Below are 27,256 nucleotides of genomic sequence, written 5' to 3'. Positions count from 1 at the left end.
CGCCCCCTCCCCCTTCCCAACGTCACCCAGGTTGGCCCAGGTTTGCCCGATTTTGGCTCAATTCTGCCCAAAATTTTGGCGCAATTCCGCCGATTTTGGCTCAAATCTGCCCAATTTTGGGTCAATTCTGCCCAATTTGGGGTCAATTTTGCCCATTTTTGACTCGATTCCACCCGATTTTGGCTCAATTTTGTCCATTTTTGGCTTAATTCTGCCGATTTTGGCTCAATTCCACCATTTTTGGCTCAATTTGCCCAATTTTAGTTCAATGTTGCCCAATTTTGGCTGAATTTTGCCCATTTTTCTTACAATTCTGCCCTATTTTGGCTCAATTCCACCAATTTTGGCTCGAATCCTCCAGGTTTGGCACAATTTTGCCCATTTTTGGGTCAATTCTGCCAATTTTGGTTCAATTCTACACGATTTAGTTCAATTTCGCCCGATTTTGGCACAATTTTGTAGATTTTTGGCTCAATTCTGCCCGATTTTGGCTCAATTTGCCCAATTTTCGTTCAATGTTGCCCAATTTTGGCTGAATTTTGCCCAATTTTGACTTGATTCCATCCAATTTTAGCTTAATTTTGTCCATTTTCGGCTTAATTCTGCTGATTTTGGCTCAATTCTGCCCCATTTTGGCTCAATTTGCCCAATTTTGCTTGAATGTTGCCTGATATTGTTACAATTATGCTCTATTTTGGCTCAGTTCCACCGATTTAGCTCGAATCCTCCAGTTTTGGCACAATTTTGCCCATTTTTGGCTTAATTCTGCCGATTTTGGTTCAATTCTGCACGATTTTGATTTAATTCGGCCTGATTTTGGTGCAATTTTGTTGATTTTTGGCTTAATTCTGCCGATTTTGGCTCAATTCCACCAATTTTGGCTCAATTCTGCCCGATTTTGGCTCAATTTACCCAATTTTGTTCAATTTTGCCCAATTTTGACTTGATTCTGCCTGATTTTGGCTCAGTTTTGTCGATTTTTGGCTTAGTTCTGCCAATTTTAGCTAAATTTCACCAATTTTGGCTCAATTCTACCCAATTTTGGTTCAATTCTGCCCAATTTCGGTTCAATTTTGCCCAATTTTGGCTCAATTCCCCCCAATTTTTGCTCAATTCTGACTGATTTTGGCTCAAATTTGCCTAATTTTGTGTCAATTCCGCCTGAATTTGGCTCAATTCTGCCTGATTTTGGCTCGAATCCTCCAGATTTTGGCTCAATTTTGCCCATTTTTTGCTTAATTCTGTCAATTTTGGCTCAAATCTGCCTGATTTGGCTCAATTCCACCCAATTTTGCCTGATTCTGCCCGATTTTGGCTCAATACCACCCAATTTGGCCCAGGTTCCCCAGTTTTGCCCATTTTTATCTGATCTTTCCCATTTTTGCCTCTTTTGCCCATTTTTTCCCATTTTTGCCCCATTTTCCCCATTATTTTCCCCATTTTGCCCGTTTTTTCCCATTTTGCCCCATTTTGCTCATTTTTGCCCCATTTTGCCCATTTTTGCCCCATTTTGGCCTGGTCCTGCCCAGTGTGACCCACGTTCCCCCCCAGGTGCCCCCAGGGATCCAGCGAAGCCACGGGGGATGCGGGGGGGGGGGGGGGGAGGGGTTTATTGGGGGGAGGGGTCTGGGGGGGTGGTCGGTCCATCTGTGGTGGAATCTGTGGTGGGACTGGTCTATCTGTGGTGGGATCTATGGTAGGATTGATCCATCCATGGTGGGATCTGTGGTGGGATCAGTCCATCCATGGTGAGATTGGTCCATCCATGGTGGGATCTGTCCATCCATGGTGGGATCGGTCCATCTGTGGTGGGATCTGTGGTGGGATCAGTCCATCTATGGTGGGATTGATCCATCCATGGTGGGATCTGTGGCAGGATCAGTCCATCTGTGGTGTGATCGGTCCATCCATGGTGGGATCTGTGGCGAGATTGATCCATCCATGGTGGGATCTGTCCATCCTTGGTGGAATCTGTGGTGGGATGGTCTATCCATGATGGGCTCAGTCCATCCTTGGTGGGATCTGTAGTGGGATCGGTCCATCCGTGGTGGGATCTGTGGTGAGATCGGTCCATCTATGGTGGGATCTGTGGTGGAATCGGTCCAACCATGGTGGGATCTGTGGTGGGGGTTGATCCTCTCTTGGTGGCTTCAGCCTCTCCATGGTGGGGTCAGATGGTCCATGTTGGGTTCTAGGGGGGTTTGGTGGATCTGTGTTGGGGTCAGATGGTCCATGGTGGGTTCTAGGGGGGGTTGATGGATCTGTGGTGGGGTTGGTAGGTGCCGGGCGGGTAGACCCCTGGCTTCCCCGCCTGCCCGCAGGGGTGGGTCCCCCCAGGAGACGATGCCCTGGAGAACCCCCCTGGCAGATGAGGGGACCTCCCGAGTCACCCTGGGGACAAAAGGGACCATGCCAGGACCTCGACCACACCCCCCAACCCAGGAGGACCCCAGGGTGGAGGGTGGCTAAGCTGGTGGGGGACATGTGGCCACCGGTGGGGGCAGAAACTCTGGAGGATCTGGAGATGGTGGGACCAGGCACGGGGTGGTGGCCAGGGGGACCCCAGGGAGGTGGCCATGGGGGATGGGCACGTCTTGAAACCCAGGGATCCAAAAGGGGTGGTGACCATGGGTGGGTGGGACGTCTCCAGGTGAGGGGACCCAGGGGGACCAAAGGCACGTGGTCGGGGGTGGTGGGTACGTAGGGGATGGGTCACAGGGGGTTCCTCCAAGCCCAAGGGACAAGGGAGAGCGGTGGGGGGAGAGGATGTGGGGACGTGGCTGTAGGACACGAAGGTCTGGAGATACCTGGCAGGAGTCCTTGCCCGCCACGGTCCCACCGGCACACAACATGTCCTCAGTGAACTTGGCGCCGTAGACCTGGCAACACGTGGCGTCACCCACCACGGTGACGTTGAGGCACTGGGGGGTGTCGGGGAAGGACTCTGGGGGGAGGGGCAAGTGTCCAAGCAGGGCCAGGGCCACCAGGGTCCATCTGGTGCATGGTTGACCCCAGCCCAAGCCAAGGGAGGTGGAGGAGGTGCCACCACCCAACTCAGTGAAGGTTGAAGAGATTGCCAACCACCCAACCCAAGGAATGTTGAGGTGACCACCTGGGTCACTTCCCTGCCCAGATGCCACCACCCAACCCAGCGAAGGTTGAGGGAGATATCACCACCCAACCCAAGGAAGGTTGAGGAGATGCTACCACACAACCCAAGGAAGGTTGAGGAGATGCCACCACCCAACCCAAGGAAGATTGATGAGATGCCATCACCCAACCAAATGAAGGTTGAGGAGATGCCACCACCCCAACCCAGTGAAGGTGGAGGAGATGCCACCAGACAGCCCCCGCCCTGTACCTTGGGGGCTGGTGGTATGGAGGAGATGCCACCAGACAGCCCCGCCCGTGTACCTTGGGGGCTGGTGGTAGTCCCCCATCCCATGACAGTGCAGTTGTCGCCAGTGGCCGGGGGTCTTGTGGGCAGGGCCAGGGGCTGGACGTGGGGGGTGGGGGTGAAGGGGGGCTCCACGCGCAGCAGCATGAGGTCGTGGGCGTAGGCGTTGTCTGCAGCGTCTGCGTTGAAGCCAGGGTGGACCACAATGTCCACGGCGGTGGCGAACTGCTCCCACCCTGTCAGGGTGGCCAGGCTGTGCTCCCCTGCCCGCACCTGGATGTGGCTGGGGGAGGGGACATGGTGGGACATGGTGGTGGTGGGACGTGGTGGTGGTGGTGGGACATGGTGATGGTGGTGGGATGTGGTGGTGGGACGTGGTCATGGTGGTGGGACGTGGGGGGAGGGGCGTGATGAGGATGTGGTGGGGGAGGGGACACGTGGGGGGTGGGGGAGGGGGAGGGGTGTGTGGGAGGGGCCGTGGTCGGCCGGGGTCACGGTGGAAGGTGGCCGCTCCCAGTTCCATTCCCAGTGCTCCCTGTTTGCCTCTCAGGGCTCCCAGTGCCCCTCCCAGTGCCCCCAGTTCCCTTCTTATGGCCCCAGTTCCCCTCCCAGCACCTCCCAGTGCTCCCAGTTCCCCTCCCAGTGCCCCCAGTTCCCCTCCCAGTGCCTCCCAGTGCTCCCAGTGCCCCTCCCAGTTCCCCTCCCAGTGCCCCCAGTTCCCTTTCTATGCCCCCAGTCTCCCTCCCAGTGCTCCCAGTTCGGACCTGGTGCGGCAGTGGGCGGCGGACAGGACCCACTGGGAGCTGAGCAGGGCCCCCCCGCACTGGTGCTGGTCGAAGTGGAAGAGCAGCACGAGGCGGGGTGGGTGGGGGAGGGGCACTCGCTGCCCCCCAGGATCCGCTCGCCCCGCGGCTGGGCTGGGGGGAGGGGAGGGGAATGTTGGGGTGGTCCCGCGACCCCCACCCCAACACCCCCCCCCCGTTAGGACCCCCCCCACTGGGGGGCACCCCTCCCCCCAACCCTTGGCACCCCATAGACTGACACCCACCCACACACACCAAGCCCCCTCTACCTCCTGGGACCCCCGCCCCCCCCCCCGGGACCCCCCCCGCCCCAGACCCCCCTTGTCCCTACCCCGAGGATCTCCAGCCCCCCCCGGGACCCCGCCCTAAAACCCCCTTGTCCCCACCTGGGACCCCCCAGACCCGCACCACCCCCCCTCCGGAGACTGCCCCCCCCCAACATTTGCACCTTGGGGACCCCCCCAGACCCCCACCCCCACCCTGGGACACCCCCAGACTCCCTTGTGTCCCCCCCGGGACCCCCTGGGATCCCCAATCCCCTTTCCGGAGACTGCCCCGGCCCCCACCCCACCCTGGGGACCCCTCCAGACCCCCTTGTCCCCACCTGGGACACCCCCAGGCCACCCCCCCTCCCCCCCCCCCCCCCCCCCCGCGGCCCCCCCTGCACCCCTCACCCCCCCCCCCCCCCCTCACCAGGGGTCACCATCTCCAGGAGGAGGAGGAGGAGGGGGAGAGGGGCCGCCATGGTGGGGGGAGGGGGCGCCGGGTGCCAGGGGGGGTGGGGGTGGGTGCCCCCACTTATCAAGGCTCCGTGTTAATTATTAACGGGGGCTGGTTAGCGGCCCCCTCCCCACCCCCCCCCCGTGTTTGCTTGTGGAGCCCCAGGTGCCATGTTCACACCCCTCCCCCACCCCGTGGGGGGAGGGGGCAGCCCCCAGCCTGGGGCCCTTATGGTATCTATAGGGAGACGGGGGTCCCCTGTGGTATCTATAGGGAGATGGGGTTCCCCTATGGTACCTATAGGGTGAGGGGGGTCCCCTGTGGTATCTATAGGGTGACAGGGGTCCCGTATGGTATCTATAGGGTGGCGGGGGTCCCATATGGTACCTTTAGGGTGACAGGGGGTCCCCTGTGGTATCTATAGGGGTAGCATGGGTCTTGTACAGCATATCTATAGGGTGACAAGGACAGGGATCCCCTATGGTACCTATAGGTTGATGGGGGTCCCTTACTGTACCTATAGGGAGACGGCGTTCCCCTATGGTATCTATAGGGTGAAGTGGTTCCCCTGTGGTATCTGTGGGGTGGTGGGGGGCCCCCTATGGTATCTATAGGGTGGGATAGGTCCCCTATGACATATCTATAGGGGTGCATGGGTCCCCTATAGTATCTACAGGATGATATGGATCCCCCTATGGTATATCTATGGGGTGGCATAGTTCCCCTGTGGGATCTATGGGTAGCATGGGTCCCCTAAGGCATATCTATAGGGTGAAGTGGGTCCTCTATGGTATCTATAGGGTGGCATGGGTCCCCTATTGTATCTATACATATGGCATATCCATAGGGTGAGGTGGGTCCACTATGGTATCTATAGGGTGACAAGGGTGCCCCTATGGTATCTGTAGGGTGGCACAGGTCCCCTATGGTATCTATGGGGTGAAGTGGGTCCCCTATGGTATATCTATAGGGTGGCATGGCTCCCATGTGGTATCTATGAGACGTAGTGGGTCCCCTATGGCATATCTATAGGGTTGCATGGGCTCCCTGTGGTATCTATAGGGCATCGTGGATCCCCTATGGCATATCTGTAGGGTGACGCGGGTCCCCTATGGTATCTATGGAGTGATATAGGTCCCCTATGGTGTCTATAGGGTGACACGGGTCCCCATAGGGCGTCTCCCCGAGGTGGCATGGGGCAGGGTGCCCCTCCCCCACCCCCTGCCGGATTAACGACGGATTTACTAAATCCCCCCCGCGCGGCGGCACGGCCCGCTCCCTGGGTGTGGTGCGGGCGGGGGGGATTATAGGATGGCAGCAGCGGCGCTAATTAATCTCCTCACGCTAATTAATCTCCTAACGAGTTCCAGGGCAGCATCGAGGGCATGGAGTGGCCTCGCTGCCTGGGGGGAGGGGTGGGTGCGTGCGATGGGGTGGGGGTGGGGCGGCTCGGGGGGGGAGGGGGAGGGGGGCAGCTCCTCGTGGTGGGCACCAACCAATGGCATGGCCTCAACTTGGGGTGGGAGGGTCTCGGGAAGAGCCTGACCAATGGCGTGGCTTCAGCTTGGGTTGGGTGGGACTTAGGATGAGGCCGACCAATGGCGTGGCTTCAGCTTAGGTTGGGCGGGCCTTAGGAAGAGCCCCACCAATGGTGTGGACTCGACTTGGGGGAAGAGATCAACCAATGGCATGTCCCCTGTTTGGAGTGGGAGGGTCTTGGGAAAAGCCCAACCAATGGTGTGGCTTCAGCTTGGGGGTGGGACTTAGGAAGAGCCTGACCAATGGTGTGGCTTCAACATGGGGTGGGAGGGTCTTAGGAAGAGCCCCACCAATGGTGTGGACTCAACTTGGAGGAAGAGATCAACCAATGTCGTGTCCCCTCTTTGGTGTGGGAGGGTTTTGGGAAGAGCCTGACCATTAGCATGTGTTCAACTTGGGGGTGGGACTTAGGAAGAGCCCGACCAATGGTGTGGCTTCCACATGGGGTGGGAGGGTCTTGGAAAGAGCCCGACCAATGGCGTGGCCTCAACTTGGAGGAAGAGATCAACCACTGGCATGCCCCCTCTTTGGGGTGGGAGGGTCTTGGGAAGAGTCCAACCAATGGCGTGGCTTCAACATGGGGGTGGGACTTATGAAGAGCCTGACCAATGGCGTGGCTTCAACTTTGGGTGGGAGGGTCTTGGGAAGAGCTCAGCCAATGGTGTGGCCTCAACTTGGGGGAAGAGATCAACCAATGGCATGGCCCCTCTTTGGGGGTGGGTGACCCTCTCACCGATTGGATGACCCTCGTTGGGTTGGCCAACCCAAAAAAATTGGACACCCATTGGTGGTTGCTCCCCCTGGTTGAGATGATGATCTCCGTGGGGTTGGAGGACCAGCAGCCCATGTCCTCGGTGCCACCGCAGCCACCCCTTGGTCCATGGGAGGTGACCACGAGGTTGGTCTCCCAAGAAGATGGGGAGGAGCAGCTTGAAAGGACATTTCCCACCAAACGTGACAACTCTTTAATGTCTCGTGCCACTCCCACCGCCCCTTCACCCCAGGAGACCCTGGGGCCACCCAAAACCTCGCCACAACCTTGGGTTGTCCCCATCGTCCTGCCCTGGCCAGTGGTGGGAGCGCAGCCCGTGGTGGTCCAACCTCCCTGTGGGCACCTGGAGGTTGCCAGAGTTGACTCTAGTTGTCCTCCATGGTCTTCTGGATCCACTGGGAGTATCTACAGACCTTGGTGTAGACACCAGGTCGCTTGGGTTGCCCACATTTCTCCATCCCCCAGGACACGATCCCTTGGAGGGTCCCGTTGCAAACCAGAGGTCCTCCCGAGTCACCCTACGGGAGAGACACGGTGTGAACCCAACACCGGTCTCCACTGGGCCACCCAGTGGTGTGGTTGGGTTGGCCAACCAAGTGGTTGTGGGGTTGGGCCACCAAGCGGTTCACAGGTTGGGCCACCAAGTGGAGCTGTTGGGTGGGCCACCAAGTGGGTCTTGGGTTGGGCCACCAAGTGGAGGTGTTGGGTGGGCCACCAAGTAGTTCTGGGGTTGGGCCACCAAGTGGTTCAGGGGTTGGGCCACCAAGTGGGTCTTGGGTTGGGCCACCAAGTAGTTCTGGGGTTGGGCCACCAAGTGCTTCAGGGGTTGGGCCACCAAGTGGGTCTTGGGTTGGGCCACCAAGTGGAGTGGTTGGGTTGGGCCACCAAGTGGTTCCTGGGTTGGACAACTCCTTGCATCTGGACACACCATTGTTGGGTCTCATTTGGCTGGGTGACCTCTTGGCTTGGCCGGTTGTTGAGTTGGCCAACCATGACTGAGTTGGCCAACCCTTGTTGGGTTAAAGAACCAACACGGGCTTTTTCAACTCTTGGGTTGGCCAACTGTTGAGTTGGCCAACCAAGTGACCAACAAGGGTTGGCCAAATCATTCATGATTGGCCAAACCCTTCATGGTTGGCCAGCCCAACAACCAGCCAACCCAAGAGTTGAAAAAGCTGCTGTTGGTTCTTCAACCCAACAAGAGTTGGCCAACCCTTGTTTAGTTGAAGAACCAACACTGGCTTTTCCAACTCTTCTTGAGTTGGCCAACTGTTGAGTTGACCAACCATGAACGATTTGGCCAACCCTTGTTAAGTTGAAGAACCAACACCGGCTTTTCCAACTCCTCTTGAGTTGGCCAACTGTTGAGTTGACCAATCATGAACGAGTTGGCCAACCCTCATCGGGTTGAAGAACACCGCTGCCTTGGCCAACCCTTACTGGCTTCCTGTGCCACGATTAGGCCACCCAACGGAGGAAGACCCCATTGTGACGTCAAAGGGACAGGCCCCCTCCTGCCACCGGGGTCCACCTGGGGGACATCCCCTGGGGGGAGGGGCAGTGATGGTGGAGGGGGACGTTCCACCGTACCTGGCAGGAGTCCCTACCGCCTTGGAGACTCCCAGCACACAACATGTTCTCTGTGATGGAACCAGGATACAACTGCTGGCACTCAGCCGTCGAGAAGATGGTGACGTTGACGCACTGCAAGACGTCCGGGTAAGAGACTGAGACGACAAATGGAGGAGGATGGGGGAGGGGAAACAAAGAAACCAGAAAATCACAACCCCTCCCCCCCAAACCCTCCCAGCACTGCTGTCCCCCCCACCCCCGCACCCCAGAATTCACTTGGAGATGTTTCTCCAGCTGTTTTTTGGGGGAGAAGAACGAGGCATTTGGGGGCGTTTCCAAGCTTTCAGGTGGAGAAACAACCCCGGGGACAGGGCCCATGGGGGGCGAAACCTCGTCCCAGGGAGAAGTTCTGAGGAGGAAAAGGGAACCACCCAGGTGTCTGTCCAGGACACCACCCAGGTGTCCAGGAGACTGCCCAGGAGACCACCCAGGTGTGTGTCCAGGAGACCACCCACATGTCCAGACTACCCAGGTGCCCATGAGACCACCCAGACACCCAGGAGACCACCCAGGTGTCCAGGAGACCACCCAGATGACCAGGAGACACCCAGGTGTCTGTCCAGGTAACCAACCCAGATGTCCAGGGGACCACCCAGGTGTCCAGGGGACCACCCAGTTGTCCAGGAGACCACCTGGGTGTCTGTCCAGGAGACCACCCAGATATCCAGGAGACCACACATATGCTCAGGAGACCACCCAGACGTCCAGAAGAGCACCCAGCTGTCTGTCTGGAAGACCACCCAGATATCCAGGAGACCACCCAGATGCCCAGGAGACCACCCTGATGCCCAGGAGACCACCCTGATGCTCAGGAGACCACCCAGATGTCCAGGAGACCACCCAGATATCCAGAAGACTACCCAGGAGAAGTCCAGGAGACCACCCAGGTGTTCAGGAGACCACCCAGATGCCCATGAGACCACCCAACTGCCCAGGAGACCATACAGACACCCAGGAGACCACCCAGGTGTCCAGGAAACAATCCAGGTGCCTGTCAAGGAGACCACCCAGGTGTCTGTCCAGAAGACCACCCCAGTGTCTTTCCAGGAGACCACACACATGTCTAGGAGACCACCCTGGTGTCCAGAAGACCACCCAGATGTCCAGGAGACCACCCAGGTGTCCAGGGGACCACCCAGATGTCCAACCTCCCACCACCAGGAGAAGCCCCAGGCATCCAGCAGATGCCCTGGGTCTTGGGTACCTTCTGGGGAAGTGGTGGCCCCCCATCCCGAGGTGACACAGGTGGTCCCAGGCTCTGGGAGGCAGGAGGCCACAGGGACGGGACGGATCCTGTCAGTGATGGTGACTGGCGTCAGGAGCTTCATCATCATGATGTCGTTGTCCTTGGTGGTGGGGTCATAGTTGGGGTGGGCCACAAACTTCTGCACCATCTTCTGCATCTGCCCCCACTCCCGCGTGTAGAGGTTGTGCTTGCCCAGGTGGACACTGGTGATCCTAGGGCAGGGGGGAGGGGTGCATGGGGGATGGGGACACACAGTGAGGTGGCCAGGGCCACCAGACCATGGAGCACGCGTGGGGCTTGGAGGTCAAGGTGTGGTCATGGTCCTTGTGGGGTGGCATGACCAGGAGGCATGTGGGACAGAAGGTCTTGAGGTGGCCATGGTCCTGGTGGGGTGGCATGACCAGGACACGTGTGGGATGGAAGGTCTTGAGATGGCCATGGTCCTGGTGGGGTGGCATGACCAGGACGTGTGTGGGACAGAAGGTCTTGAGGTGGCCATGGTCCTGGCGGGGTGGCATGACCAGGACACGTGTGGGATGGAAGGTCTTGAGGTGGCCATGGTCCTTGTGGGGTGGCATGACCAGGACGCATGTGGGACAGAAGGTCTTGAGGTGGCCATGGTCCTGGTGGGGTGGCATGACCAGGACACGTGTGGGATGGAAGGTCTTGAGGTGGCCATGGTCCTGGTGGGGTGGCATGACCAGGATGCGTGTGGGACAGAAGGTCTTGAGGTGGCTGTGGCTCCTGTGACATGTGGCATGATCAGGACACATGTGGGAGGTGGCATCTGCATCATGGGAAGGACACGCGTGGACCATGGCATGGCCAATGTGCAGGACATGGCATGACCCACATATGGGACCGTGACATGTCCATGACACACGTGGGGCACAGCACAGCCAGGACATGTCAGTAGACCATGGCATGACCACCTCAGCAGATAATGGAGACCACCTCAGTAGAGCATGGAGACCACCTCAGTAGACCATGCAGACCACTTCAGTAGACCATGCAGACCACTTCAGTAGACCATGCAGGCCACCTCAATAGACCATGGGGGCCACCTCAGTAGACCATGGAGGCCATCTCAGTAGACCATGGAGGCCACCTCAGTAGACCACCTCAGTAGACTATGGAGGCCACCTCAGTAGACTATGGAGGCCACCTCAGTAGAGCATGGAGGCCACCTCAGTAGACCATGGAGACCATTTCAGTAGACCACCAAGACCACCTCAGTAGAGCATGGAGACCACCTCAGCAGACCATGGAGGCCACCTCAGTAGACCATGGAGACCACCTCAGGAGACTGTGGAGACCACCTCAGGAGACCACCTCAGTAGACCATGGAGACCACCTTGGTAGAGCATGGAGGCCATCTCAGTAGACCATGGGAGCCACCTCAGTAGACCACAGAGACCACCTCCTGGCTTGTGTGTGGACACGCGCGGACTGCGGAGCCCACTGCAGGTTGTGGTGGCCCCACCGGGGGGGTGGTGGCCACATGACGGTGGTGGTGTCACCCTTACCCTGGGGTGGTGCAGTGGGCTGCCGTCACCACCCACTGCCTGGCCACCAGGACCCCGCCGCAGTAGAGCTTGTACATGTCCAGGATGGCCACCTGCCACGGCTGTGAGTGGGGTGGGCAGTCCACGCCGCCCACCACCCGCGTGTCCCCCGCTGCCAGCAACGCTACAGAGGGACCAAAGACACGCATTAATGCCAACGCGTGCGTGGCTGCGTGGCCGGATCTGCACCTTCCACCCCCTCCGCTCACCTGTAGATGCCATCAAGACCACCAAGGTCCCCAGGAGCTTCACGGCACCCCGTAGCCTGGTGGCCACCATGGCTCGTGTCTCCATCGCTGTGGGCACTGTGAGGCAGAGGTGTTAGTCCCACCATGGGGTGGGGTGGGGTGTCACCCTTCACCGGGACCCTCTGCCCCACCCCACCCCTGCTCCAGGAGAAGGTGAGATGTTTCTCGGGGGTCTCCACCAACATGGTGAGGACCCTCCCTCTGTCCCCTCCACGGTGGTACCGTGGTGATTCGCCCCGTCATGGGGCTTTGGTGAGGGTGACATGGTCGTTAGCCCAAATGCCACGGTGGTAATTAACAGAGTCATCGTTAACGAGGCACGTAATTACGGGCTCCACCAACTCCTCCACCTCCCCCTCCTTGTCTCCAGGCAATTGACCTCCCAGCACCTCCTGCTGCCCTTGGATGCCTCCCTGGGGTTGAGGGTGTGGGTCATGCCCTATGGAGAGATGGGTGGTAGACCCCCACCCCACCTCTCCCCCCATGGGTGGGGGTCACGGTTCTTCAAGGTTGGGGGCTGGAAGCCTCCTGAGATGTGGGTCGTTGCCCCCAGAGGACATGGGTCTTCAAGGTTGGGGGTTGGAAGCCCCCTGAGATGTGGGTCGCTGCCCCCAGTGGACGTAGGTGGTGGGTTGGAAGGATGTGGGTCATTGCTCCAGGTGGGTGTGGGTCGTGGTGTCCCCCCCCCCCCCCATGGCTGTGGGTCATGGTTCCCCGTGGGTCACGGTCCCCTATGGCCATGAGGTGGAGGCACCCATGGGCCCGGGTCACCACTCTCCATGAATGTGGGTCATGGTTCCTGGTGGCCATGGGTCATTCCTCCCCACGGAGGGCATCTGTGGGCCCCACAGAAGTGGGTCAAAGCTCCACGTGACAGTGGGTCGCAGTTCCCATGGCCATGGGTTGGAGCCACCCATGGGTGTGGGTCACCACTCCCAGAGGACATGTGCCATGGACCCCACAGAGAAAGGAAATGGGTCCCATGGGCCCCACAGACATGGGTGGTGGCCCCATGGATGTGGGTGGTGGGCCCCGTGGATGTGGGTGGTGGGCCTCATGGATGTGGGTGGTGGGCCTCGTGGACATGGGTGGTGGGACCCATGGACTTTGTGGTGGGCCCCATGGATGTGGGTGGTGGGCCTCGTGGACATGGGTGGTGGGACCCATGGACATCGTGGTGGGCCCCATGAATATGGGTGGTGGGCCCCATGGATGTGGGTGGTGGGCCTCATGGATCAAGGATGGGGAAGGATGGACAGCAGGGATGAGGGGATGGGTCAAACATGGGGAAGGAAGGAAGGAAGGAAGGATGGAAGGAAGGGAGGAAGGATGGAAGGAAGAGAGGAAGGGAGGAAGGAAGGAGGGAAGGAAGGAAGGAAGGGAGGAAGGAAGGAAGGAAGGATGGAAGGAAGGAAGGAAGGATAGAAGGAAGGGAGGAAGGAAGGAAGGAAGGAAGGAAGGATGGAAGGAAGGAAGGAAGGAAGGATGGACAGCAGGGATGGGGGCATGGGTCAAACCCGGGGAAGGAAGTGAAGGAAGGAAGGAAGGGAGGAAGGAAGGATGGACACCAGGGGCAAAGCACACAAGGAGGGACGGCGGGACATCGGGGGCAGCGGGCGCAAGACACCCCCCCCACCATCTCTTGCCGAAGCCCCCCCCTCCCCTCCCCCCCTCCCCACCCTCCCCCCCTACCTCTCCACAGCTCCCTGCCGGGGTGGGGGTGGGGACGGGGACACCCCCCTTCTTCCTGTCTGACGTCTGCGGCGACGGAGCAAAATCCGGATGTGGCGCCCCCCCCCCCCCCAAAAAAAAAAACAAAACAAAACCCACCAACCACCCAGCCGGTTCCAACCGGCCTCATCCGGCGCCGGTGCCGCTGCTGTCCCCTCCCATGGGAGCGATGGTTTTATAGCGGCATCGGGGCCGGCCCGGCCAGTCCCACCCCAAGGATGAGCTGGAGGAGTCAGGAAGGCACCAGGACGCGCGGCCGCCTCCTTCCCTAATCCCTGCGACGCGTTGCCCGGCACTGCCAGGGCTTGTGTCACGCCAAGGGTTGGCCAACTGGTTTGGGGACCAGCACGTGCTGGTTGGCCAGCTGGATTGGAGACCACCATGAGCTGGTTGGCCAACTGGTTTGGGGACCAGCACGTGCTGGTTGGCCAACTGGTTTGGAGACCATGAGGTGCTTCTTGACCACCATGTGTTGGTTGGCCAACTGGTTTGGAGACCACCATGTGCTGCTTGACCACCATGAGTTCGTTGGCCATCTGGTTTGGAGACCACCATGAGCTGGTTGACCACCATGAGTTCGTTGGCCAATTGGTTTGGAGGCCACCATGAGTTTGTTGGCCAACTGGTTTGGAGACCACCATGTGCTGGTTGGCCACCATGAGTTGGTTGGCCGAATGGTTTGGAGACCACCATGTGCTGGTTGACCATCAGGAGTTGGTTGCCAACTGGTTTGGGGACCACCATGTGCAGATTGGCCAACTGGTTTGGAGACCACCAGGTGTTGCTTGACCACTATGTGTTAGTTGGTCAACCAGCACTGAAGACCACCGTGTGCTGGCTGGCCAATTGGTTTGGAGACCACCACATGCTGGTTGGCAAGTTGGTTTGGGGACCACCACATACATGTTGCCAAACTGGTTTGGAGACCACCATGAGTTTGTTAGCCAACTGGTTTGGAGGCCACCATGAGCTGGTTGGCCAACTGGTTTGAAGATCACCATGTGCTGATTGACCACCAGGAGCTGGTTGGCCAACTGGTTTGGAGACCACCATGTGCGGGTTGGCCAACTGGTTTGGAGACCACCATGTGTTGGTTGACCACCATGAGTTGGTTGGCCAGTTGGTTTGGGGACCACCACATACGTGTTGCCAAACTGGTTTGGAGACCACCATGTGCTGGTTGACCACCATGAGCTCGTTGGCCATCTGGTTTGGAGACCACCATGTGCTGGTTGGCCACCATGAGTTGGTTGGCCAACTGGTTTGGAGACCACCATGTGCTGCTTGACCACATGTGCTACTTGGTCAACCAGCATTGAAGACCACCACGTGCTGGTTGGCCAACTGGTTTGGAGACCACTATGTACTGGTTGACCACCACATGCTGATTGGCCAACTGGTTTGGAGACCACCATGTGCGAGTTGGCCAACTGGTTTGGAAACGACCACATGCTGGTTGGCCAATTGGTACGGACACCACCATGAGCTGGTTGGCCAATTGGTATGGAGACCAGCATATGCTGGTTGTGGTTGGCCAACTGGTTTGGAAACCACCACGGGCTGTTTGGCCATCTGGTTTGGAGACCACCACATGCTGATTGGCCAACTGGTTTGGAGACCACCATGTGCTGGTTGGCCAACAGATTTGGAGACCACCATGTGCTGGTTGGCCAGCTGGATTGGAGGCCACCATGTGCTTGTTGGCCAACTGGTTTCGAGGCCACCACGTGCTGCTTGGCCAGTTGGTTTGGAGACCACCATGTGCTGCTTGACCACCATGAGTTGGTTGGGGAACTGGTATGGAGACCACCATGTGCGCGTTGGACAACTGGTTTGGAGACTACCATGAGCTGATTGGCCAACTGGTTTGGTGACCTGCACCTTCTGGTTGGCCAACTGGTTTGGAGACCTGGATGTTCTGGTTGGTCAGCTGGTTTGGAGACCACCATGTGCTGGTTTCGTGGTGCATCTGTGTGACTGTTGTCAATACACATGTGTGGGCACAGGGCCTTGCATGACAGCAGCTCCACATGTCCATCACACGTGTCCACATGTCCATGACACGTGTCCGCATGTCAATAACACACATCCATGATGCTTGTCCACACATCCACCACCTGTCCACATATCCATGACACATGTCCACGTTTCCACCACATGTGTCCACACATCCACCACGTGTCTGCATGTCCATGAAGCCTGTCCACATGTCCACCACATGTGTCCACATGTCCACCACAAATGTCCATACGTCCACACACGTGTCCACATGTCCATGACACATGTCCACACGTCCACCACATGTGTCCACATGTCCATGACACCTTTCTACACATCCACCACACAAGTCCACATGTCTACCACGTGTCCACACGTCCATGACACATGTCCACATGTCCACCACACATGTCCACACGTCCACCACGTTTCCACATGTCCATGACACATGTCCACCACCCATGTCCACATGTCCACCACGTGTCCATATGTCCATGACACATGTCCACACATCCCCCACACACGTCCCCAAGCCCACGAGATGCCTCCACACCTCACCCATAGGTCCACCATCACACTAGAGGGCGCTGTCACCCCATCTCCTTGCACACTCGCGGGGGCGGGGCTTCGGGGAGGGGGGCGTGGCCATGAGGTGGGAGGGGGCGTGGCTTCCCCCACCCACCCAAGGGTTCCTCCTGGGTGTCATCGGTGTAAACAGGGCGGGCGCGTCTGGCCCAACTGGTTCTCCTCTCAGTGGGGGGCCTCGTTAGCGGCCGCCTCGTTAGCCAGCTCTTAATTAGGACCAATTAAGGTGCCCACACCAGCTCCCTGCCTTACTCCTGGTTGACGCGCCACCCGTGATAACCCCAGGTGCCCTGAGTGGTGGTGGGATGTCCTCAGAAGGTGGTGGTGGGACGTGGGGTGGGCTCGTGGTGGTGGTGGGACGTGGGGTGGGTTTGTGGTGGGGGGAGAGGACACACCCCAGACCATGGGGCGCTGGAGGTGACCACTGGAGGTGGATGTGGGTGGTGGTGACGTGCCAGCTGTGGCCACCAGGGTGGACATGCGTGGTGGTGGTGGGTCATCATGGGTGGCTTCCTGGTGGTAGGTGTGTGTCCTCCATGTATGGACACACGTGGCCAGTTGCTGTGGATATACGTGTCCTCCAGACCTGGACACATGTTCTCCACACCTGGACATGTGTGGCCATGGGTTGCCAGCTGTGTTCTCCAGACCTGGACATACATGTTCTCAAGACCTAGACATGTGTTCTCCACACCTGGACATATGTGTCCTACAGACCGGGACACGTGTTCTCCACACCTGGACTTACATGTCCTCCAGACCTGGACACATGTCCTCCAGTCATGGACATACGTGTGCTCCAGACCTGGACATACGTGTTCTCCACACATGGACACATGTGCTCTCCAGACGTGGATACAAGTCCTCCAGATATGGACACGTGTGTCCTCCAGACTTCAACATGTTCTCCAGGGCTGTACATGGGTGGCAGCTTGCCACTGTGGCCACCAACCCCAGTTACACGTGGTTATGAGTTGCCCATGGTGGCCACTAACCCCAAAAGTGTGGTTGCAGCTTGCCACCATGGCCACCAGCACCACATACCTGTAGCCATGAGTTGCCCATGGTGGCCACCAGCCCCAAAAGTGTGGTTGCAGCTTGCCATCATGGCCACCAGCACCATATACCTGTAGCCATGGGTTGCCCATGGTGGCCACCAGCCCCAAAAGTGTGGTTGCAGCTTGCCACCATGGCCACCAACCCCAGGTACACGTGGCTATGAGTTTCCCACAGTGGCCACCAACACTGTGGCCATCTCCTCACCACCTTCCTGGTGGCCACCATCTCCCACCCTTCCCCTCAGCCCCCACCTCCACAGGTGGCCACGTTTCACAGGGCTTTATTCCAGGAGCCCTTCCCCGGTGCGTGGGGGGAGGTGGGAGAAGACCCCTGGTGGCTTTTTTGGGGGTGGGGGATAGGTGAGGAGATGTTTTTTGGGGGAGGGGGGGTCAGACGTGATCGTTCCTCCTGATGGTGTCCTGGATCCAGGCAGTAAAGGCACAGACGCGGGTGTAGACGCCCGGTTTGCCCCGTTGCCCACAGACCTGCATCCCCCACGAGACGATGCCCTGGAGCTCCTCCCGGCACACCAGCGGCCCCCCCGAGTCACCCTGGTGGAGAGAGGAACCCCCCTGAGATGGGGGATGGGCGGGGGGGGGGGCAAGGCCACCTCAGGGGCACCCCGTGGGAAGCCATGGAGACCCATGGGTCTCTGTTGTGCGCCATCATGTGCTATGGGTCAGGCCGTGGAGACCACCGTGACCAATGGGGTCAAGGCATGGAGGCCACCATGAGCTGTGGGGTCAAGGCATGGAGACCATCATGACCTATGGGGTCAAGGCATGGAGACCATGTCCTATAAGGTCAGGTCATGGAGACCACCATGTCCTATGGGGTCAGGCCATGGAGACCACCATGACCTGTGGGGTCAAGGCATGGAGACCATCATGACATATAGGGTCAAGGCACGGAGACCATGTCCTGTGGGATCAGGCCATGGAGACCACCATGTCCTATAGGGTCAGGTCGTGGAGACCACCATGTCCTATGGGGTCAAGGCATGGAGACCATCATGACCTATAGGGTCAAGGCATGGAGACCATGTCCTATAGGATCAGGCCATGGAGACCACCATGTCCCATGGGTCAAGGCATGGAGACCACCATGTCCTATGGGGTCAAGGCATGGAAACTACCATACCCTATGGGTCAAAGCATGGAGACCACCATGACCTATGGGGTCAAGGCATGGAGAACACCATGACCAACGGTGTCAAGGCATGGAGAACACCATGACCTGTGGGGTCAAAGCATGGAGACCATCATGTGCTATGGGGTCAAGGCATGGAGACCGATGTCCTATGGGATCAGGCCATGGAGACCACCATGTCCCATGGGTCAAGGCATGGAGACCACCATACCCTATGGAGACCATCATGTCCTATGGGGTCAGGCCATGGAGACCACCATGCCCTATAGGGTCAGGTCATGGAGACCATCATGTCCTATGGGGTCAGGCCATGGAGACCACCAGCAGCTTGCGGGGGGGGGCGTCCCTATAGCACCTTGGAGGGGTGGTCCCCGAGGTCCTTGGGGTGTCCCTACACAACCCCACGTCTCCACAATACACCACAGTGGTGGCATCTCCTATAGGTTCTCCAGCGGGCAGGGTGCTGCCCCTCCCCCCACCCCGTTCCCCATCGAGGTGTCCCCATAGTGGGAGGGGACCCCCCATCGTCCCCCCCCCGTACCTGGCAGGAGTCGGTGCCCCCTGTGGTGACGCCAGCGCAGAGCATGTTCCGGGTGATGCCCTGGGGGTAGAGGTTGGCGCACGCCTCGTTGGACATGGTGAAGACCACAGCGCACTGGAGAACATCGGGGAAGTCCCCTGGGGGAGGAGGGGATGTCGTTATGGGGTGGGGGGGGACACTGTGGTGGCCACAGGGGTGGCCGGAAAGAAGGGGGGCACCTCGTGCCAAGGGGGACATCAGGGGTGATGGGCCACTATGAAGGTGGCATCAAGGTGAGGGGGGATGGAGGCTTGGAGGGTCTTGTTACGGTGGGAGGTGGAGAACAGAGAGCACCACAGCCTGAGATGTCCCCTCCCTGAGATGTCCCCAAGGTGCTGAGATGTCCCCAAGCCACTGAGATATCCTCAAGGTTCTGAGATGTCCCCAAGCCACTGAAATGTCCCCAAGCCACTGAGATATCCTCAGGGTTCTAGATGTCCCCAAGGTGCTAAGATGTCCCCAAGGTTCTGAGATGTCCCCAAGGTGCTGAGATGTCCCCAAGCCGCTGAGATGTCCTCAAGGTTCTGAGATGCCCCCAAGCCACTGAGATGTCCCCAGGTCCCTTGACACCCCCACCACGTGCCTTGAGAAGATGCTGTCCCCTACCTTCTGGGCTGCTGGTGCTGCCCCACCCCGAGACGATGCACTCAGTGTTGGGGGGGGGACAACGCTTGGGCAGCGCCACGGGGTGGACGTGGTCGGTGAAGCGGACGGGCTTCTGGAGCTTGAGGAGCATGATGTCACTGTCATGGGTGGTGGGGTCGTAGTCGGGGTGGATGAAGGCCTTGGCCGAGTTGACGCACTGCTCCGTCCCCTCCTTGGTCTTCAAGCTGTGGTCGCCCATGCGGATGGGGATGGAGCTGGGTGGGGGAGGAGAAGGAGAAAGGACCACAATGAGGTTCTCCAGGGGAAGGAGAAGGTCCACCTGGTGGAGCTCCTGGGATGGAGGGCAGGTGGTCCTCCAACTCTCCTGGATATCTTCAACCAAGTGGGGAAACTGAGGCTCGGAGCCCAACACCACCCAACGGGTCAACTGGAAGAGTTGGCCATGGTCAATGAAGTTCTCCTTGGTCCAACCCAAGTTGAAGAAGACCCGGATCCAACCCCAGGACCTCAACATCCAGGTCTCCAACTCATCCCTAAATCTTGGATCTTCTCCCCACTTTTCTGGGTGGATCCACTCTGTGTGTCCCCGCTCAGCCAGGAAAAGCTCAGACCACCTAAACATGGTGGAAGGTCCACGTGTCCACCTCGAGGAGATGGTTGGATCCCCGTGGCGTGGGGGTGGTGGCCTCCATGGACCTCCCATGGAGTCAGCACATCGGTGCCCCTGCCCAGGCCAGTCACACCAGTGCCACAAGCTCCTCAAACTGGTTTGTCCCCTCCACCCAACTTCTTCTGGTCCAGGTCAGGTCCCTGTCCACAGAGCTGGTGGGAACAGGGAGAGGAGAAGACCTTTCTTCAGGTCCAACCCTTGGCCACCAAATTTGGGGGCAGTGAGGTCCTTCTGGGCCGGCCTCCCCCCATGGCCACCAGCCGGTTGCCTCAGGTGGCCAAAGGAGGAGACCTCCATGGGAGGGTGAGGCCTGTGGGTCCTGACCATGGCCCAGATCTCCTGAAGAGGGGGACACCATGGCTCTTGGGGAGAAGGTCCTGCAGAACCTCAGCAGACAGAAGATGTTGGGTTTGAGAAGCTCTTGGCCATGCCCAAGGGAAGGAAGTTGAATGGTGGAGGTGGCCAACCCAATGGGATGGTCATTCTGGGAGCCCACCTAGATAGTTGAGGTGGTCAGGCCAATGGGATGGTCATTCTGGGAGCCCACCTAGATGGTTGAGGTGGTCAGTGGTTATTCTGGGAGCCCACCTAGACGGTTGAGGTGGTCAGTGGTCATTCTGGGAGCCCACCTGCATGGTTGAGGTGGCCAACCCAGGTAGATGGTCATACTGGGAAGCCAACTGGATGGCTGAGGTGGCCAACCCAACGGGATGGTCATACTGGGAAGCCAACTGGATGGTCATTTTGGGCCATAGTGGTGGCCTCCTGTCTTCTGAAGCCACCCAGTCCCAGAAGTCTCTGCGGCAGGGAAGGAGACCCTGAGCTAGAGACCACCTCTGCGGGCCACCACCCACCTTAAGATGAACCCCACCCAGCTCCTCCCATTACCACGACCACTTCCAGCTCCTGGTGGACCTCCATGGCTCCTCCCTCTGGCCAAAGAGGGGGACCCCCCGGCCACCCCAGGGTGCCCACCCCACTGGGCCCACCCCAGGGGACCCACCCCACCTCTTGGTGTCGCAGTGGGCGGCCGTCAGCACCCAGGACCTCCCAATGAGGACCCCACCGCAGTGGATGTTCTTCTGAGGACCCAGGAGGACCACCTGGTAGGGGTGACGCTTCTTCTGGCAGCTGCTGCCCCCCACGATCCGATTCTCGTCCCCTGCGGCTGCTGGAGGAGCGGAGACAGGGGTCAGCACCTCCCAGTGCCTCCCAGTGCCTCCCAGTTCCCTCCTAGAAGGTCCTCTGGGCCACCCAGGACCTCCCAGTGTCCTCCAGTCTTTCTCTTTCCCACCCAGTGCCTACCAATGTCTCCCAGTTCCCTCCCAGTCCCTTCCAGTTCCCTCCTAGTTCCCTCCCAGTTCCCTCCTAGAAGGTCCTCTGGGCTACTCAGGACCTCCCAGTTCCCTCCCAGCTCTCTCTTTCCCACCCACTGCCTACCAACGTCTTCCAGTGCCTCCCAGTACCTCCCAATTCCTTCCCAGTTCCCTCCTAAGAGGTCCTCTGGGCCACTCAGAATCTCCCAGTGCCTCCCAGTTCCCTCCTAGGAGGTCCTCAGGGCCAATAAGAACCCCCCAGTGCCTCCCAGTTCCCTCCTAGGAGGTCCCCTGGGCTACCCAGTCCCTCCCAGTGTCTCCCAGCACCTTCCAGTTCCCTCCTAGGGGGTCCTCTGGGCCACCCAGAATCTCCCAGTGCCTCCCAGTTCCCTTCCAGTTCCCCCCTAGGGGGTCCTCTAGGCCACCCAGCACCTCCCAGTGCCTCCCAGTTCCCTCCTAGTGCCTCCCAGTTCCCTCCCAGTTCCCTGCCAGTGCCTCCCAGTTTCCTCCCAGTGCCTCCAAGTTCCCTCCTAGGGGGTCCTCTGGGCCACCCAGTCCCTCCCGGTGTCTTCCTAGTTCCCTTCTTGTTCCCTCCTAGGAGGTCCCCTGGGCCACCCAGAACCTCTCAGTGCATCCCAGTGCCTCTCAGTTCCCTCTCAGTACCTCCCAGTTCCCTCCTAGGGGGTCCTCTGGGCCACCCAGCACCTCCCAGTTCCCTCCCAGCTCTCTCTTTCCCTCCCCAGTGCTCCCAGTGACCCAATGTCTCCCACCCACTGCCTACTAATGTCTCCCAGTTCCCTCCCAGTGCCTCCCAGTTCCCTCCCAGTTCCCTCCTAGGAGGTCTCCTGGGCCACCCAGCAACTCCCCGTGTCACCCCCGTGTCCTCCCAGCTCTACCAGTTCCCTCCCAGTGCTCCCAGTGACCTACCGCTTCCCACCCACTGCCTATCAGTGTCTCCCAGTGCCCTCCCAGTGCCTCCCAGTTCTTTCCCAACACTGCCTCATTACCCCTCGGTGGCCCCCAGTGCCTCCCTGCCTCACACCATTTCCTCCTGCTGCCTGACAAGTCTTCCCGGTAGCCTCCAGTTCCCTCCCAGTGCCCCCAGTTCCCCCGCAGGTACACTGTCAGCACCTCCCAGTTTCCTCCCAGTACCCCTCAGTGTCTCCCTGGTGCCTCCCAGTGCTTTCCCATTCCTTCCCATGTGCTCCTAGTGCCCCCAGTTCATCTCCAGCTCCTTCCCAGTACCCTCCCTGCAACCTTCTCATTCCCTTCTACATGCCACCAGTGCTCCCAGTGCTTCCCAGTGCCTACCTTGTGGCGTCCCCCAGTATCTTCTCTCACCCTCTTACCTGCACCAGTACACTCCCACTGCCTCCCAGTGCCTCCAGTTCACCCACAGCTCCCTCCCAGTACCAGTTCCATGCTGTCTTTTGCCTCCCAGTGCTTCCTCCTTCCTTCCCTCTCACACCAGTATGCTCCCACTGCCTCCCAGTGTCCCCAGTTCACCTGCAGCTCCTTCCCAGGACTCCCCAGTGCCTCCTGAGGCCTCCCAGTGTCCTCTCAGTACCTTCCACTCGCTCTCCCCACTCCCAGTGCCCTCCAGTGCCCTTCCGGTGCCTCCCAGTGCCCTCCAAGCCACCTCCAGTGCCCCCCAGTTCCCTCCCAGCGCCCCCCCCCCCGCACTCCCAGTGCTTCACACCACCCTCCCAGCAACTCCCAGTGCCCCCCCAGTGCCCTCCCAGTGCTACCCAGTCCCCTCCTAGTGCTTCCCAGTTCCCTCCCAGTGCTCCCACTTCAGTCCCAGTGCCCCCACTTAACACCCAGTGCCCTCCATTGCCTTCCCAGCATGCTCTAGCACTTTCCAGTGCCCTCCCAGTGCCCCCCAGTACCTCCTAGTGCCCTCCCAGTGCCCTCCCAGGGCCCTCCCAGGGCCCCCTAGTACCTCCTAGCACCACCCAGTGCCCTCCCAGTGCCCTCCCAGTGCCCTCCCAGTGTCCTTCCAGTGCCCTCCCAGTACTTCCTAGCAGCCGCCAGTGCCCTCCCAGTGCTCTCCCAGTGCCCCCCAGTGCCCCCTAGTACCTCCTAGCACCACCCAGTGACCTCCCAGTGCCCTCCCAGTACCCCACAGTGCCCTCCCAGCATCCCCCTGTGCCCCCCAGTGCCCTCCCAGTGACCCCCAGTACCTCCTGGCACCCCCCAGTGCCCTCCAGTGCCCCCCAGCTCCCTCTAGTGCCTCCCAGTGTCCTCCCAGTGCCCCGCAGTATCCCCTAGTACCCCCCAGCACCCTCCCAGTGGCCTTCTGATGCCCCCCAGAGCCCCCCAGTGCCCCTCAGCTCCCTCTAGTGCCTCCCAGTGCCCTCCCAGTGCAACCCAGTACCTCCTAGCACCTCCCAGCGCCCTACCAGCACCCCCCAGTGCCCTCCCAGTGCCCCCCAGTACCCCCTAGCACCCCCCAGTGCCCTCCCAGTGCCCCCTAGTACCTCCTAGCACCCTCCAGTGCCCTCCCAGTGCCCCCAGTGCCCTCCCAATGCCCCCCAGTACCTCCTAGCACCCCCCAGTGCCCTCCCAGTGGCCTCCCAGTGCAACCCAGTACCTCCTAGCACCCTCTCAGCATCCTCCCAGTGCCCCCCAGTGCCCTCCCAGTGACCTCCCAATGCTCCCCAGAGCCCCCCAGTGCCCTCCCAGTACCCCCCAGTGCCCCCTAGTACCTCCTAGCACCCCCCAGTGCCCCCCAGCGCCCTCCCAGCGCTCCCCCAGTGCCCCCCAGCACCCTCCCCACACCCTCCCAGTGCCCCCCAGTGCCCTCACCGGTGGCCAGGAGCAGCAGCAGCAGGAGGCGCTCCATGGCGGAGGGAGGAAGAGGAGGCTGCCGGGGCACTGGAGCCAATCCCTTAAATCCCAGTAAGGCTCCGCCTGGACTGGGGCCGCCCCGGGAGGGAGCGGGGCCGGTTGGGGCTGTCTCACCCTCCCACCACACCCCGGCCCGGGGCGGTGCGGGTGCCAACCAGTGCCTCCCAGTGCTTCCCAGTGCCTTCCCAGTGCCCTGCCAGTTTCCCCCCGCAGGCATCCCAGTACCTCCTGAGGCATCCCAGTACTTCCCAGTGCCTTCCAGAGCATCCTAGTGCTTCCCAGTGCCTCCTGGGGCATCCCAGTGCCTTCCCAGTTTCCCCCTGCAGGCATCCTAGTGCCTCGCAGTGTTTCCCAGTACCTCCTGAGGCATCCCAGTACTTCCCAGTGCCTCCTGGGGCATCCCAGTGCCTTCCAGAGCATCCTAGTGCTTCCCAGTGCCTCCTGGGGCATCCCAGTGCCTTCCCAGTTTCCCCCTGCAGGCATCCTAGTGCCTCGCAGTGTTTCCCAGTGCCTCCTGGGGCATCCCAGTGCCTTCCAGAGCATCCTAGTGCCTCCCAGTGCCTCCTGAGGCATCCCAGTGCCTTCCCAGTTTCCTCCTGTAGGCATCCTAGTGCCTCGCAGTGTTTCCCAGTACCTCCTGGGGCATCCCAGTGCTTCCCAGTGCCCTGCTGGTTTTCCCCTGCAGGTATCCCAGTACCTCCTGGAGCATCCCAGTACTTCCCAGTATCTTCCAGAGCATCCTAGTGCTTCCCAGTGCCTCCTGGAGCATCCCAGTGCCTTCCCAGTGCCTCCCAGTTTGTGTCACAGTGTCCCTGAGGCCTCCCAGTATATCCCAGTACACCTCAGTGCCTCCCAGTTCACCCCATACGTATCCCAGCCTTCCACTGCCTCCCAGTATGGGACCCAGTGCCTTTCCCGCCCTTCCCAGTTCACCCCCACACCTCTCCCAGCCTCCCTGTGCTTCCCAGTATGTCCCAGTGACCTTCCCAGTGCCCTTCCTGCCCTTCCCAGTGCCTCCCAGTTCATCCCAGTGCCTCCCCTCCGGTGTCAGTCCGCCGTCCCCCCCCTCCCCCCCCGGCCATGTGCCAGACCCAGATTACCCACAATCCTCTGCAGCTCTGGAGCAAGGTGGGGGCTAATCCCCCTTGAGGTCCCGCCCACCCCCTCAAGTGGGCGGGCTTAAGGAGACCCCAAACCAGAACCAAGGTTAAGGGGACCCCCAAAGTGGGCGGGGATAAGGGGACCCCCATTTGGGGGCGGGGCTAAGGGCCCCCCCACCCCGGGACCCCACTGCTGGTGACCCCAATGCCCCTGGTGTCACCAGGGTTGTTTCCTCCCAGTGTAAATCAGGAGGAGGCGCCTCGCCCCTCCCCCGCCCTCTGTCCCACCACCCCCACCGGGTGGCCTCAGTGACACCGACGTGTCCCCAACACCCCGGTGGGGACCCCGGTAACCCCTGGCACCCACGGAGGTCACCCAAGGTCATGTGTCACCAGGGTGTCCCCAAGATGTCCCCAAGGTGTCCCCAGGGTGTCCCCAAAGTGTCCCCGAAGTGTCCCTGAGATGTCCTCAAAGTGTCCCCGAGGTGCCCCCAAGGTGTCCCCATGGTGTCCCCAAATTGTCCCCAAGGTGTCCCAAGGGTGTCCCCGGGGTGACCCCGAGGTGTCCCTGAGGTGTCCCCAAAGTGTCCCCAGGGTGTCCCCGAGGTGTCCCTGAGGTGTCCCCAGGGTGTCCTCAAAATGTCCCCAGGGTGTCCCCAAGGTGTCCCCATGGTGTCCCTGAGGTGTCCGCAAGGTGTCCGCAAGGTGTCCCCAGGGTCACCCCGAGGTGTCCCTGAGGTGTCCCCGAGGTGTCCCCAGGTTGTCCCCAAGGTGTCCCTGAGATGTCCCCAAAGTGTCCCCAAGGTGTCCCCCTCCCGCCCCCCCCCCAAGCTCTCCATGAAGTTCTCAAGAACTTGCCACCCTTGGTGACCAGAAGGGGCTGGTGTCACCCATGAGGACCCCAAAATCTGGGGACCGTCCCCAAAAGCCCCCCCCCCCCAGCTCACAGGGAGCGCTGCCCCCTCCCTGAGCTCCCCCAGGCCTTCCCCTAATTAGACTAATTAGCCCTAACGAGGTTTCCCTGTCCCTTTCCAGCCACCCATGGAGGTCCTGGTGTCACCATGTCCCCAGAGACCCTGTGCAAGACCCCGCCCCTCTCCCCTTGGCTCAGGATGAGGCCCCTAATTAGTGCCGCCCCCGCTCCTTCTCTGGCTTAATTAATTAATTAATTAGGGCGGGGACCTCACATCTGATGAAGCTGCCAGGACAGTTTGGGAGAAGAAAGCTCCGGGCGCCAGTAGCTGTTGAGATTTGGCGGGGAATTAATTATCTCCATTAATTAGTCTTATTAATTAGTCTTATTAATTAGTCCCTTTCCCCAGCACGGGGGGAGGGGGGGGCAGGGAGGAACTAGTGTCTCATCACACATGGAGAGGGCGTTGCTCGTTAACACTAACGAGGGAGTGTTGCTAATTAAATGGCTGCCCCCCCAATCCAGTTGCCCACCCCCAAAATCAAGTTGCCCCCCCAAATCCAGTTCCTCCCCCAAAATCCAGTTGCCCCCCCAAATCCAGTTGCCCACTCTCAAGATCCAGTTGTCCCTCCCAAATCCAGTTGCTCACCACCCAAATCCAGTTGCCCCCCTACAAATCCAGTTGCCCACCCCCAAATCCAGTTGCCCCCCAAATCTAGTTGCCCCCCCAAAACCCAGGTACCCCCCCAAAATCCAGTTCCCCCTACAAATCCGGTT

The 27,256-nt window shown here is 59.8% G+C and overlaps 3 protein-coding genes across 3 annotated transcripts in view; 1 reads left to right on the top strand and 2 right to left on the bottom strand.

Annotated features, from left to right (window-relative positions):
* The window catches only part of LOC130145961 (hormone-sensitive lipase-like), a gene marked incomplete at its 5' end in the record, with an annotated part of 1,231 nt that extends 942 nt beyond the window's left edge, over positions 1-289 (top strand). The window contains 1 exon segment of the mRNA XM_056331522.1: positions 265-289. Within this exon segment, the coding sequence (XP_056187497.1) occupies positions 265-289 (25 nt within the window).
* A 1,712-nt stretch (positions 290-2,001) lies between these two features.
* LOC130145960 (transmembrane protease serine 9-like) lies at positions 2,002-11,968 on the bottom strand. The gene is given in 10 exon segments (XM_056331521.1): positions 2,002-2,391; positions 2,808-2,944; positions 3,415-3,680; positions 4,162-4,314; positions 4,894-5,007; positions 7,601-7,749; positions 8,822-8,973; positions 10,287-10,312; positions 11,630-11,798; positions 11,884-11,968. Coding segments are annotated over 10 exon segments (1,641 nt in total).
* Positions 11,969-17,683: 5,715 nt separating this feature from the next.
* Positions 17,684-24,650, bottom strand: LOC130146605 (trypsin-like). Its single transcript, XM_056332885.1, has 5 exons — positions 24,425-24,650; positions 21,309-21,471; positions 19,631-19,884; positions 18,986-19,122; positions 17,684-17,846 (listed from the first exon to the last, which is right to left on the bottom strand). Exons 1-5 carry the CDS (start codon positions 24,459-24,461, stop codon positions 17,685-17,687), a joined length of 753 nt encoding a protein of 250 aa, XP_056188860.1. The 5' UTR covers positions 24,462-24,650; the 3' UTR covers position 17,684.
* Between the last annotated feature and the right edge of the window lie 2,606 nt (positions 24,651-27,256).

Source organism: Falco biarmicus, chromosome 3, assembly GCF_023638135.1.
Source record: "Falco biarmicus isolate bFalBia1 chromosome 3, bFalBia1.pri, whole genome shotgun sequence".
Classification (NCBI taxonomy): Eukaryota; Metazoa; Chordata; class Aves; order Falconiformes; family Falconidae; genus Falco; species Falco biarmicus.
This window is presented reverse-complemented; position numbering and strand designations above follow the sequence as displayed.

Excerpts from the sequence above, each read along its gene's own strand:
- LOC130146605 (XM_056332885.1), bottom strand. The coding sequence starts at position 24,461 with ATGGAGCGCCTCCTGCTGCTGCTGCTCCTGGCCACCG. Across the intron at positions 19,885-21,308 it reads GCCCACTGCGACACCAAGAG|CTCCATCCCCATCCGCATGG; the intron begins GTGGGGTGGGTC and ends TCCCCCACCCAG. Across the intron at positions 19,123-19,630 it reads CAGCACCAGCAGCCCAGAAG|GGGACTTCCCCGATGTTCTC; the intron begins GTAGGGGACAGC and ends CTCCTCCCCCAG.